The sequence below is a fragment of the Salmo salar genome, chromosome ssa16 (genome assembly GCF_905237065.1).
Source record: "Salmo salar chromosome ssa16, Ssal_v3.1, whole genome shotgun sequence".
Lineage (NCBI taxonomy): Eukaryota > Metazoa > Chordata > Actinopteri > Salmoniformes > Salmonidae > Salmo > Salmo salar.
In genome coordinates, this window is record NC_059457.1 from 90633628 (window position 1) to 90647671 (window position 14044).

The 14044-nt window shown below is 47.7% G+C and overlaps 1 protein-coding gene across 1 annotated transcript in view; it reads left to right on the forward strand.

Moving 5' to 3' along the window:
* The window catches only part of LOC106574988 (tudor domain-containing protein 3), a 66240-nt gene that overhangs the window by 26298 nt on the left and 25898 nt on the right, over window positions 1-14044 (forward strand). Inside the window, 6 exon segments of the mRNA XM_045698421.1 lie at window positions 784-855; window positions 2585-2734; window positions 3018-3230; window positions 6997-7127; window positions 7129-7166; window positions 8894-9043. Coding sequence (XP_045554377.1) covers window positions 784-855; window positions 2585-2734; window positions 3018-3230; window positions 6997-7127; window positions 7129-7166; window positions 8894-9043 — 754 coding nt within the window.

The window sequence follows — 14044 nt, forward strand, 5'->3', positions numbered from 1 at the left end:
CGTTCTAAAGGGCGTTCTAAAGGGCGTACTGAAGGGCGTACTGAAGGGCGTACTAAAGGGCGTACTGAAGGGCGTACTAAAGGGCGTTCTAAAGGGCGTACTGAAGGGCGTACTAAAGGGGCGTTCTAAAGGGCGTTCTAAAGGGCGTACTGAAGGGCGTACTAAAGGGCGTTCTAAAGGGCGTTCTAAAGGGCGTACTGAAGGGCGTTCTAAAGGGCGTTCTAAAGGGCGTTCTAAAGGGCGTACTGAAGGGCGTACTAAAGGGCGTTCTAAAGGGCGTTCTAAAGGGCGTACTAAAGGGCGTATTGAAGGGCGTACTGAAGGGCGTACTGAAGGGCGTTCTAAAGGGCGTTCTAAGATTTTTACGTCAGCAAATAACCTTCAATTCATTACATTTTATCTGTTATCAAAATGAAAAGAGACCAATAAATACATTTATTCAATTACATTTAAAAAATATATATTATCTTTCTCAAAAACGTTTGTATATTGTCCCATACAATAATCTGTACTCTTAAATATTTTGTTACTAAAATAAAAGGTAAAAAAAAAATAATCTAATGTTATTGGTCACATACACGTGATTAGCAGGTGTTATTGCGGGTGTAGAGAAATGCTTGTGTTTCTAGCTCCGACAGTGCAGAAATATCTACCCAATACACACATCTAATTTCACTACATATACCCAATACACACACATCTAAATAAAGGAATGGAATTAAGAATGTATATGTACTAAAGGGCGTTCTGAATTCCCCTCCTCTTCTCACCTTTGACCTCCAGAGCTTGGCCAAACACAGCAGGAGTAACATCGGAAGGGAAGGTGGAGCCCCTCCCTTTGTGCCCTTCGGACAGGTATGACCTGCCAATATTTAACTAGTTCCACACACAGCCAATCAGACTGAATCTCTCTCTGTGGACTAACCAATCAGACTGATTCTCTCTCTGTTGATTAACCAATCAGACTGATTCTCTCTCTGTTGACTAACCAATCAGACTGAATCTCTCTCTGTTGATTAACCAATCAGACTGATTCTCTCTCTGTTGACTAACCAATCAGACTGATTCTCTCTCTGTTGACTAACCAATCAGACTGATTCTCTCTCTGTTGACTAACCAATCAGACTGATTCTCTCTCCGTTGACTAACCAATCAGACTGATTCTCTCTGTTGACTAACCAATCAGACTGATTCTCTCTGTTGACTAACCAATCAGACTGATTCTCTCTCTGTTGACTAACCAATCAGACTGAATCTCTCTCTGTTGATTAACCAATCAGACTGATTCTCTCTCTGTTGACTAACCAATCAGACTGATTCTCTCTCCGTTGACTAACCAATCAGACTGATTCTCTCTCTGTTGACTAACCAATCAGACTGATTCTCTCTCCGTTGACTAACCAATCAGACTGATTCTCTCTCCGTTGACTAACCAATCAGACTGATTCTCTCTGTTGACTAACCAATCAGACTGATTCTCTCTCTGTTGACTAACCAATCAGACTGATTCTCTCTCTGTTGACTAACCAATCAGACTGATTCTCTCTCCGTTGACTAACCAATCAGACTGATTCTCTCTCCGTTGACTAACCAATCAGACTGATTCTCTCTCCGTTGACTAACCAATCAGACTGATTCTCTCTCCGTTGACTAACCAATCAGACTGATTCTCTCTGTTGACTAACCAATCAGACTGATTCTCTCTCTGTTGACTAACCAATCAGACTGAATCTCTCTCTGTTGATTAACCAATCAGACTGATTCTCTCTCTGTTGACTAACCAATCAGACTGATTCTCTCTCCGTTGACTAACCAATCAGACTGATTCTCTCTCTGTTGACTAACCAATCAGACTGATTCTCTCTCCGTTGACTAACCAATCAGACTGATTCTCTCTCCGTTGACTAACCAATCAGACTGATTCTCTCTGTTGACTAACCAATCAGACTGATTCTCTCTCTGTTGACTAACCAATCAGACTGATTCTCTCTCTGTTGACTAACCAATCAGACTGATTCTCTCTCCGTTGACTAACCAATCAGACTGATTCTCTCTCCGTTGACTAACCAATCAGACTGATTCTCTCTCCGTTGACTAACCAATCAGACTGATTCTCTCTCCGTTGACTAACCAATCAGACTGATTCTCTCTCTGTTGACTAACCAATCAGACTGATTCTCTCTCTGTTGACTAACCAATCAGACTGAATCTCCCTCTGTTGACTAACCAATCAGACTGATTCTCTCTCTGTTGACTAACCAATCAGACTGATTCTCTCCGTTGACTAACCAATCAGACTGATTCTCTCTCCGTTGACTAACCAATCAGACTGATTCTCTCTCTGTTGACTAACCAATCAGACTGATTCTCTCTCCGTTGACTAACCAATCAGACTGATTCTCTCCGTTGACTAACCAATCAGACTGATTCTCTCTCCGTTGACTAACCAATCAGACTGATTCTCTCTCCGTTGACTAATCAATCAGACTGATTCTCTCTCCGTTGACTAACCAATCAGAGTGATTCTCTCTCTGTTGACTAACCAATCAGAGTGATGAAATTCTCTTCTCTCTGTGGTCCTCAGAAGTGTGTGAGGGATGAAGAGGTGGACTCTAGAGAGCTGGACACCAGGAAAACCCTGGTCAGCACCAGTGTGGTGAAAACAGCTGACGAGAACGAAGAGTTTGAGAAGCAGAGGCTAGCAGCCATCGCTGAGGTCGCCAAGAACAAAGAGGTGTGTGTGTGTGTGTGTGTGTGTGTGTGTGTGTGTGTGTGTGTGTGTGTGTGTGGTTTTATCCCTGTTGTCGTAGCTATAGTAACTGGATCACCCGTGTCTGTTAGACTCTGTCCGTGTCCCACTGTGTGAGTTGGTCCTGTTTCTACTGGCTTGTTGTATATTAAGGGCCAGTTTCCCAGACACAGATTAGGTCTACATTCTCCATTCAAACAGTTTGTTTAATCCAGGAAGAGACTTTGTCTGTCTGCCGGGGAAACCAATCTCTTGACCTCTTCTGAAGGGAACTCGGACGTTTGGCGGTGGAGGTAATGCTGGGGGAAACCTGGTTAATACAGGCAGCCGGGACAGCTACCGACGAGGAGATGGAGGAGACAGGGACTCGTACCGGCAGAGACGAGAGGAGAGGATGGAGAGGACGGAGGAGTCCAGCCGACCAGAAGGAAACTACAGAGAGCTCGGGAGTTACCGGGAACTAGGAAATTACCGCGAGCTGGTGAGGGCTTTGACCTTTTGACCCAGTGTTTCCCTTAGCTCTGTATAGGCGGGTGGGTCTCTTACCCTCTGTCTAACCCCCCCTTTCAGTTTTAATTGAAGATGTTTGAGATCTTTGGTCAGGAGAATAATTCTTGGAAAATATGCCTTGGCTTTCTGGTTGTGGGTTTGACCTGTCTAGGCTTCACATCAACAACAAGTCAGTTTAATTCATTCATTCCTTTGTTTCATCTAGATTCCTGGCTTGCAGTAAAAATGTCTCTGATTTAGGTTTTTATTGGGCGTTTTGGTGTCCTTTGTGGTGTGATTGTGAAATAATGTTGGGGACCCTCATTGGGTTTAGACGGTGTGGGACTGGGCAGTCCTCAACAACAACCACACTAGTATTCCATTCAGCTGTGTAATGTAGACCCTCCCTTCCCCCATTAGGCTGTCTCCCAAAGGGCACCATGTTCCCTATGTAGTGCACTACTTTACACCCTATTCCCTATATAGTGCACTACTTTACACCCTATTCCCTATATAGTGCACTACTTTACACCCTATTCCCTCTATAGTGCACTACCTTAGACCCTATTCCTTATATAGTGCACTACTTTAGACCCTATTCCCTATATAGTGCACTACTTTACACCCTATTCCCTCTATAGTGCACTACTTTACACCCTATTCCCTCTATAGTGCACTACCTTAGACCCTATTCCTTATATAGTGCACTACTTTAGACCCTATTCCCTATATAGTGCACTACTTTACACCCTATTCCCTCTATAGTGCACTACTTTCGGCCCTATTCCCTATATAGTGCACTACTTTACACCCTATTCCCTATATAGTGCACTACTTTAGACCCTATTCCTTATATAGTGCACTACTTTAGACCCTATTCCCTATATAGTGCACTACTTTACACCCTATTCCCTATATAGTGCACTACTTTACACCCTGTTCCCTATATAGTGCACTACTTTAGATCCTATTCCCTATATAGTGCACTACCTTAGACCCTATTCCCTATATAGTGCACTACTTTAGATCCTATTCCCTATATAGTGCACTACTTTACACCCTATTCCCTCTATAGTGCACTACTTTACACCCTGTTCCCTATATAGTGCACTACTTTAGATCCTATTCCCTATATAGTGCACTACCTTAGACCCTATTCCCTATATAGTGCACTACTTTAGATCCTATTCCCTATATAGTGCACTACCTTAGACCCTATTCCCTATATAGTGCACTACTTTAGACCCTATTCCCTATATAGTGCACTACTTTAGATCCTATTCCCTATATAGTGCACTACTTTACACCCTATTCCCTATATAGTGCACTACTTTACACCCTATTCCCTATATAGTGCACTACTTTACACCCTATTCCCTATATAGTGCACTACTTTACACCCTATTCCCTATATAGTGCACTACTTTAGACCCTATTCCCTATATAGTGCACTACTTTAGACCCTGTTCCCTATATAGTGCACTACTTTAGACCCTATTCCCTCTATAGTGCACTAGTTTTGCAAGTAGGGAATAGAATGCCATCTGGGACATGGGCTATGTTTCCACCTCAGTGCGTCTTGACGGGAGGGGAGGGGAGAGGAGGAGGGAGGAGGGGAAGGGTGGGGAGAGGAGGAGAGGAGGAGAGGTGGAGGAGAGAGGAGGAGGGAGAGGTGGAGGGGAGAGGAGAGGTGGAGGAGAGAGTAGGAGGGAGAGGAGGAGAGGTGGAGGAGAGAGGAGGAGGGAGAGGTGGAGGGGAGAGGAGAGGAGGGGAAGGGAAGGGTGGGGAGAGGAGGGAGAGGTGGAGGAGAGAGGAGGGGGGAGGGGAGGGGAGAGTTGGGGAAGGGGTGGGGAGAGGAGGAGAGGTGGAGGGGAGGATAACAGATTAAGGAGATAATCTGAGGAGTCTCAATAGAATAGAAAGGTTGTTAATCTGGATCAGACTACAGCAGAAGTGATGATCAACTGTGGATGGAGTTTTATTAATGAAGACCAGAGAGAGAGAGAGGGAAGTTCAAATGGGGGGGTTACTGAAGACCAGAGAGAGAGAGGGGAGGTTCAAATGGGGGGGTAATGAAGCCCAGAGAGAGAGAGAGGGAAGTTCACATGGGGGTGGTTAATGAAGACCAGAGAGAGAGAGGAGAAGTTCAAATGGGGGGTAATGAAGACCGAGAGAGAGAGGGAAGTTCAAATGGGGGGGTAATGAAGACCAGAGAGGGAAGTTAAAATGGGGGGGTTAATGAAGACCAGAGAGAGGGAGGGAAGTTCAAATGGGGGGTAATGAAGACCAGAGAGAGGGAGAGGGAAGTTCAAATGGGGGGGGTTAATGAAGACCAGAGAGAGAGAGGAGGAAGTTCAAATGGGGGGGTTAATGAAGACCGAGAGAGAGAGAGAGGGAAGTTCAAATGGGGGTGTAATGAAGCCCAGAGAGAGAGAGAGAGGGAAGTTCAAATGGGGGGGTTAATGAAGACCAGAGAGAGGGAGGGAAGTTCAAATGGGGGGTAATGAAGACCAGAGAGAGGGAAGTTCAAATGGGGGTAATGAAGACCAGAGAGAGGGAGGGAAGTTCAAATGGGGGGTAATGAAGACCAGAGAGAGGGAAGTTCAAATGGGGGTAATGAAGACCAGAGAGAGGGAGGGAAGTTCAAATGGGGGGGGTTACTGAAGACCAGAGAGAGAGAGGGAAGTTCAAATGGGGGGGTTAATGAAGACCAGAGAGAGAGAGAGAGGGAAGTTCAAATGGGGGGGTAATGAAGCCCAGAGAGAGAGAGAGAGGGAAGTTCAAATGGGGGGTTAATGAAGACCAGAGAGAGGGAGGGAAGTTCAAATGGGGGGTAATGAAGACCAGAGAGAGGGAAGTTCAAATGGGGGGTAATGAAGACCAGAGAGAGGGAGGGAAGTTCAAATGGGGGGGTAATGAAGACCAGAGAGAGGGAAGTTCAAATGGGGGTTACTGAAGACCAGAGAGAGAGAGGGAAGTTCAAATGGGGGGGTTAATAAAGACCAGAGAGAGAGGGAAGTTAAAATGGGGGGGTAATGAAAACCAGAGAGAGAGAGGGAAGTTAAAATGGAGGGGTTAATGAAGACCAGAGAGAGAGAGAGAAGTTAAAATGGGGGGGATAATGAAGTCCAGAGAGAGAGAGAGGGAAGTTAAAATGGAGGGGTTAATGAAGACCAGAGCACATCGTTTCAACACTGTATATAGACATAATATGACATTTGAAGTGTATTTATTAATCTGGAACTTCTGTGAGTGTAATGTTTTCTGTTCATTTTTATTGTTTATTTCACTTGCTTTGGCAACGTTAACATATGTTTCCCATGACAATAAAGCCCTTAAATTGAAATTGATTAAACCTCTCCTAAATTCCAAAATAATCAAGACATTTCAAATGTGTATGTCTATATACAGTGTTGTAACGATGTGCTCTGGTCTTCATTAACCCCTTCACTCTCCCCCATTTGAACTTCCCTCTCTCTCTCTGGTCTTCATTAACCCCTCCACCATCCCCCTCCCTCCCTCCATCCCCCTCCCCCCTCCCTCCCTCCTCCATCCCCCTCCCATCCTCCATCTCCCTCCCCCCTCCCTCCCTCCATCCCCCTCCCTCCATCCCTCCCTCCATCCCCCTCCCATCCCTCCATCCTCCCTCCATCCCCCTCCCTCCCTCCATCCCCTCCTCCATCCCTCCTCCCTCCATCCCTCCCTCCTCCATTCCTCCCTCCATCCCCCTCTTCCCCCCTCCATCCCCCTCCCTCTAGGTGGATGAGCGGGCCCTAAGGGACATTATGGAGATGGGGTTTGATAAGGAGGATGCTCGTCAGGCCCTGATGGACAACAACAACAACATGGAGGTGGCTCTCAACAGTCTACTGACGGGGACCTTCAAACCCCCCCACCCCCGAGGAACCGAGCAGACCCCCACCCAGAGGTAAGCCCTGTTCCCATCCCTCCCCCACCCAGAGGTAAGCCCTGTTCCCATCCCTCCCCCACCCAGAGGTAAGCCCTGTTCCCATCCCTCCCCCACCCAGAGGTATGCCCTGTTCCCATCCCTCCCCCACCCAGAGGTATGCCCTGTTCCCATCCCTCCCCCACCCAGAGGTAAGCCCTGTTCCCATCCCTCCCCCCACCCAGAGGTAAGCCCTGTTCCCATCCCTCCCCCACCCAGAGGTAAGCCCTGTTCCCATCCCTCCCCCACCCAGAGGTAAGCCCTGTTCCCATCCCTCCCCCACCCAGAGGTAAGCCCTGTTCCCATCCCTCCCCTCCCAGAGGTAAGCCCTGTTCCCATCCCTCCCCTCCCAGAGGTAAGCCCTGTTCCCATCCCTCCCCCACCCAGAGGTAAGCCCTGTTCCCATCCCTCCCCCACCCAGAGGTAAGCCCTGTTCCCATCCCTCCCCCACCCAGAGGTAAGCCCTGTTCCCATCCCTCCCCCCACCCAGAGGTAAGCCCTGTTCCCATCCCTCCCCCACCCAGAGGTAAGCCCTGTTCCCATCCCTCCCCCACCCAGAGGTAAGCCCTGTTCCCATCCCTCCCCCACCCAGAGGTAAGCCCTGTTCCCATCCCTCCCCCACCCAGAGGTAAGCCCTGTTCCCATCCCTCCCCACCCAGAGGTAAGCCCTGTTCCCATCCCTCCCCACCCAGAGGTAAGCCCTGTTGCCATCCCTCCCCACCCACCCAGAGTAAGCCCTGTTCCCATCCCCCCCCACCCAGAGGTAAGCCCTGTTCCCATCCCTCCCCCCCACCCAGAGGTAAGCCCTGTTCCCATCCCTCCCCCCCACCCAGAGGTAAGCCCTGTTCCCATCCCCCCCCCCACCCGAGAGGTAAGCCCTGTTCCCATCCCTCCCCCCCCCACCCAGAGGTAAGCCCTGTTCCCATCCCTCCCTCCCCCACCCAGAGGTAAGCCCTGTTCCCATCCCTCCCTCCCCCACCCAGAGGTATGCCCTGTTTTCATCCCTCCCTCCCCCACCCAGAGGTAAGCCCTGTTCCCATCCCTTCCTCCCCCACCCAGAGGTAAGCCCTGTTCCCATCCCTCCCTCCCCCACCCAGAGGTAAGCCCTGTTCCCATCCCATCCCTCCCCCACCCAGAGGTAAGCCCTGTTCCCCCCCCACCCAGTGGTAAGCCCTGCTCCCCCCCACCCAGAGGTAAGCCCTGCTCCCCCCCCACCCAGAGGTAAGCCCTGCTCCCCCCCACCCAGAGGTAAGCCCTGCTCCCCCCCACCCAGAGGTAAGCCCTGCTCCCCCCACCCAGAGGTAAGCCCTGCTCCCCCCCACCCAGAGGTAAGCCCTGCTCCCCCCCACCCAGAGGTAAGCCCTGCTCCCCCCCACCCAGAGGTAAGCCCTGCTCCCCCCACCCAGAGGTAAGCCCTGCTCCCCCCCCACCCAGAGGTAAGCCCTGCTCCCCCCCACCCAGAGGTAAGCCCTGCTCCCCCCCACCCAGAGGTAAGCCCTGCTCCCCCCCCACCCAGAGGTAAGCCCTGCTCCCCCCCACCCAGAGGTAAGCCCTGCTCCCCCCCCACCCAGAGGTAAGCCCTGTTCCCCCCACCCAGAGGTAAGCTCCTCCCTGAAGAGATGCTTAAACACATGACCTACGACTACGTAATAACTATAGCATCCCATTGATAATGTGACTTTTCTGCTGCGTCTGTTTCCTCCATGCAGCAGACAGAGGAAGGGGTCGTGGCCGGGGTCGGGGGAGGTCCAGTAGGTTTGGGGGTGAGGATGAGGAGGAGGGAGCAGGAGGAAGACCGTCAGGACCCAGCACTCTGTTTGACTTCCTGGAATCCAAGATGGGGAGCTTCTCCATACAAGGTGCAGTTAGGGGTCCTTCCTTCCTTTACCAATAGTCTTCTCCATACAAGGTACAGTTAGGGGTCCTTCCTTCCTTTACCAATAGTCTTCTCCATACAAGGTACAGTTAGGGGTCCTGTCCTTCCTTTACCAATAGTCTTCTCCATACAAGGTACAGTTAGGGGTCCTGTCCTTCCTTTACCAATAGTCTTCTCCATACAAGGTACAGTTAGGGGTCCTGTCCTTCCTTTACCAATAGTCTTCTCCCTACAAGGTACAGTTAGGGGTCCTGTCCTTCCTTTACCAATAGTCTTCTACATACAAGGTACAGTTAGGGGTCCTGTCCTTCCTTTACCAATAGTCTTCTCTCTACAAGGTACAGTTAGGGGTCCTTCCTTTACCAATAGTCTTCTACATACAAGGTACAGTTAGGGGTCCTGTCCTTCCTTTACCAATAGTCTTCTCTCTACAAGGTACAGTTAGGGGTCCTTCCTTTACCAATAGTCTTCTCCCTACAAGGTACAGTTAGGGGTCCTTCCTTTACCAATAGTCTTCTACATACAAGGTACAGTTAGAGGTCCTGTCCTTCCTTTACCAATAGTCTTCTCCCTACAAGGTACAGTTAGGGGTCCTGTCCTTCCTTTACCAATAGTCTTCTACATACAAGGTACAGTTAGGGGTCCTTCCTTCCTTTACCAATAGTCTTCTCTCTACAAGGTACAGTTAGGGGTCCTTCCTTCCTTTACCAATAGTCTTCTCTCTACAAGGTACAGTTAGGGGTCCTGTCCTTCCTTTACCAATAGTCTTCTCTCTACAAGGTACAGTTAGGGGTCCTGTCCTTCCTTTACCAATAGTCTTCTCCATACAAGGTACAGTTAGGGGTCCTTCCTTCCTTTACCAATAGTCTTCTCCATACAAGGTACAGTTAGGGGTCCTGTCCTTCCTTTACCAATAGTCTTCTCCCTACAAGGTACAGTTAGGGGTCCTTCCTTCCTTTACCAATAGTCTTCTCTCTACAAGGTACAGTTAGAGGTCCTTCCTTCCTTTACCAATAGTCTTCTCTCTACAAGGTACAGTTAGGGGTCCTTCCTTTACCAATAGTCTTCTCCCTACAAGGTACAGTTAGGGGTCCTGTCCTTCCTTTACCAATAGTCTTCTCTCTACAAGGTACAGTTAGAGGTCCTGTCCTTCCTTTACCAATAGTCTTCTACATACAAGGTACAGTTAGGGGTCCTTCCTTCCTTTACCAATAGTCTTCTACATACAAGGTACAGTTAGTGGTCCTGTCCTTCCTTTACCAATAGTCTTCTCTCTACAAGGTACAGTTAGTGGTCCTGTCCTTCCTTTACCAATAGTCTTCTCCCTACAAGGTACAGTTAGGGGTCCTTCCTTCCTTTACCAATAGTCTTCTCTCTACAAGGTACAGTTAGGGGTCCTGTCCTTCCTTTACCAATAGTCTTCTCTCTACAAGGTACAGTTAGGGGTCCTTCCTTCCTTTACCAATAGTCTTCTACATACAAGGTACAGTTAGGGGTCCTGTCCTTCCTTTACCAATAGTCTTCTCCCTACAAGGTACAGTTAGGGGTCCTTCCTTTACCAATAGTCTTCTACATACAAGGTACAGTTAGGGGTCCTGTCCTTCCTTTACCAATAGTCTTCTCCATACAAGGTACAGTTAGGGGTCCTTCCTTCCTTTACCAATAGTCTTCTACATACAAGGTACAGTTAGGGGTCCTGTCCTTCCTTTACCAATAGTCTTCTCTCTACAAGGTACAGTTAGGGGTCCTTCCTTCCTTTACCAATAGTCTTCTACATACAAGGTACAGTTAGGGGTCCTGTCCTTCCTTTACCAATAGTCTTCTCTCTACAAGGTACAGTTAGGGGTCCTTCCTTCCTTTACCAATAGTCTTCTACATACAAGGTACAGTTAGGGGTCCTGTCCTTCCTTTACCAATAGTCTTCTCTCTACAAGGTACAGTTAGGGGTCCTGTCCTTCCTTTACCAATAGTCTTCTACATACAAGGTACAGTTAGGGGTCCTTCCTTCCTTTACCAATAGTCTTCTACATACAAGGTACAGTTAGTGGTCCTGTCCTTCCTTTACCAATAGTCTTCTCTCTACAAGGTACAGTTAGGGGTCCTTCCTTCCTTTACCAATAGTCTTCTACATACAAGGTACAGTTAGGGGTCCTGTCCTTTTTTTACCAATAGTCTTCTCTCTACAAGGTACAGTTAGGGGTCCTTCCTTCCTTTACCAATAGTCTTCTCTCTACAAGGTACAGTTAGGGGTCCTGTCCTTCCTTTACCAATAGTCTTCTCTCTACAAGGTACAGTTAGGGGTCCTTCCTTCCTTTACCAATAGTCTTCTCCATACAAGGTACAGTTAGGGGTCCTGTCCTTCCTTTACCAATAGTCTTCTCTCTACAAGGTACAGTTAGGGGTCCTGTCCTTCCTTTACCAATAGTCTTCTCTCTACAAGGTACAGTTAGGGGTCCTTCCTTCCTTTACCAATAGTCTTCTCTCTACAAGGTACAGTTAGGGGTCCTGTCCTTCCTTTACCAATAGTCTTCTCTCTACAAGGTACAGTTAGGGGTCCTTCCTTCCTTTACCAATAGTCTTCTACATACAAGGTACAGTTAGGGGTCCTGTCCTTCCTTTACCAATAGTCTTCTCCATACAAGGTACAGTTAGGGGTCCTTCCTTCCTTTACCAATAGTCTTCTACATACAAGGTACAGTTAGGGGTCCTGTCCTTCCTTTACCAATAGTCTTCTCTCTACAAGGTACAGTTAGGGGTCCTGTCCTTCCTTTACCAATAGTCTTCTCTCTACAAGGTACAGTTAGGGGTCCTGTCTTTCCTTTACCAATAGTCTTCATCAGGGTTGTTGGCTACAGTTGAAACGTGTTGGTTTTAACAATAAAGAAGTGTCTCTACTTCACTTTGCTCCTGAATTCATGCACCTTGGTGGGAGAGTGAGGTAGCATCAGGGATCGTTCCCTTCCTCTGTCTTTATCCCGCTGTGCTGCCTGCTTTCAACCTGATATTTTCACAAAGCACGTAGCAGTTTGTTACACCTATTTGTGACATTTATTGAAAAGGGGGAATTTTCTATTACAGGTAGATAATCATTTTCTTCATCCTGTTTGTTTTTCTGATTCACACTCTTTTTTTCCAGCATCAAAGATTAACTGTCATTCAAAATTCCTTCAAATATTGTACATTTTTATAAGAAATGTATATTTTTAAAGAAAGGGTATGGTGTAAATCTGTGTTGGGGTGGGTAACCCGGCTCCATGAACATGTTCCGTTCCCCTCTGGAGAGCAGGGTTCAACCTCCATGTCCAGCTTTCATACTTCTGTTTCCTCTTAATATTTCACCCTCTTTGTTTCTGATCCATCTGTCATAAAACAAATCAAATAGGACAGGATTAAAACACATGTTAATTCAGAGCTCCACACTGTCTAGTCCTGTCTCTACTCCTGTAGGCCTGTCTCTGGTGTTATAGTCTCTGGTCCTGTAGTCCTGTCTCTGGTGTTATAGTCTCTGGTCCTGTAGTCCTGTCTCTGGTGTTATAGTCTCTGGTCCTGTAGTCCTGTCTCTGGTATTATAGTCTCTGGTATTATAGTCTCTGGTGTTATAGTCTCTGGTCCTGTAGTCCTGTCTCTGGTGTTATAGTCTCTGGTGCTGTAGTCTCTGGTGTTATAGTCTCTGGTCCTGTAGTCCTGTCTCTGGTGTTATAGTCTCTGGTCCTGTAGTCCTGTCTCTGGTGTTATAGTCTCTGGTCCTGTAGTCCTGTCTCTGGTGTTATAGTCTCTGGTCCTGTAGTCCTGTCTCTGGTATTATAGTCTCTGGTATTATAGTCTCTGGTGTTATAGTCTCTGGTCCTGTAGTCCTGTCTCTGGTGTTATAGTCTCTGGTGCTGTAGTCTCTGGTGTTATAGTCTCTGGTCCTGTAGTCCTGTCTCTGTTGTTATAGTCTCTGGTCCTGTAGTCCTGTCTGGTGTTATAGTCTCTGGTCCTGTAGTCCTGTCTCTGGTGTTATAGTCTCTGGTGCTGTAGTCTCTGGTCCTGTAGTCCTGTCTCTGGTGTTATAGTCTCTGGTCCTGTAGTCCTGTCTCTGGTGTTATAGTCTCTGGTGTTATTGTCTCTGGTGTTATAGTCTCTGGTGTTATAATCTCTGGTATTATAGTCTCTGGTGTTATAGTCTCTGGTCCTGTAGTCCTGTCTCTGGTATTATAGTCTCTGGTATTATAGTCTCTGGTATTATAGTCTCTGGTATTATAGTCTCTGGTGTTATAGTCGCTGGTCCTGTAGTCCTGTCTCTGGTGTTATAGTCTCTGGTATTATAGTCTCTGGTATTATAGTCTCTGGTATTATAGTCTCTGGTGTTATAGTCTCTGGTGTTGTAGTCTCTGGTGTTGTAGTGCTGTCTCTGGTGCTGTAGTCTCTGGTGCTGTAGTCCTGTCTCTGGTGCTGTAGTCCTGTCTCTGGTGCTGTAGTCCTGTCTCTGGTGCTGTAGTCCTGTCTCTGGTGCTGTAGTCTCTGGTGCTGTAGTCTCTGGTGCTGTAGTCTCTGGTGCTGTAGTCTCTGGTGCTGTAGTCTCTGGTGCTGTAGTCTCTGGTGCTGTAGTCTCTGGTGCTGTAGTCTCTGGTGCTGTAGTCTCTGGTGCTGTAGTCTCTGGTGCTGTAGTCCTCTCCTCTGGTGGTTATAGTGAGGAGCCAGCCAGATGGTCTGTGTGTCTCTCTACAGAGGGTATTAAGCTGTATAAAACAGTGCTCCCGTTAGTTAAGTCTCTGACATCAGTGGGTAGGCATGGGGACAAACTGACATATGGTTCACCACAGAGGGGAAATGGACACAGCCAACAGAGAGGGATGGGTTTCATTTCCTGCCTTTCATGAGGAGAAGTTACTGTTTGATGTTTGGGCTCATTTCAACTATTTAGATGTTTGAACCCAGAGTTTGGGATCATGCCATTTTTACTGAACTCTGGCATTGATGTTTGTTTCCCCCTTCTTTGTTT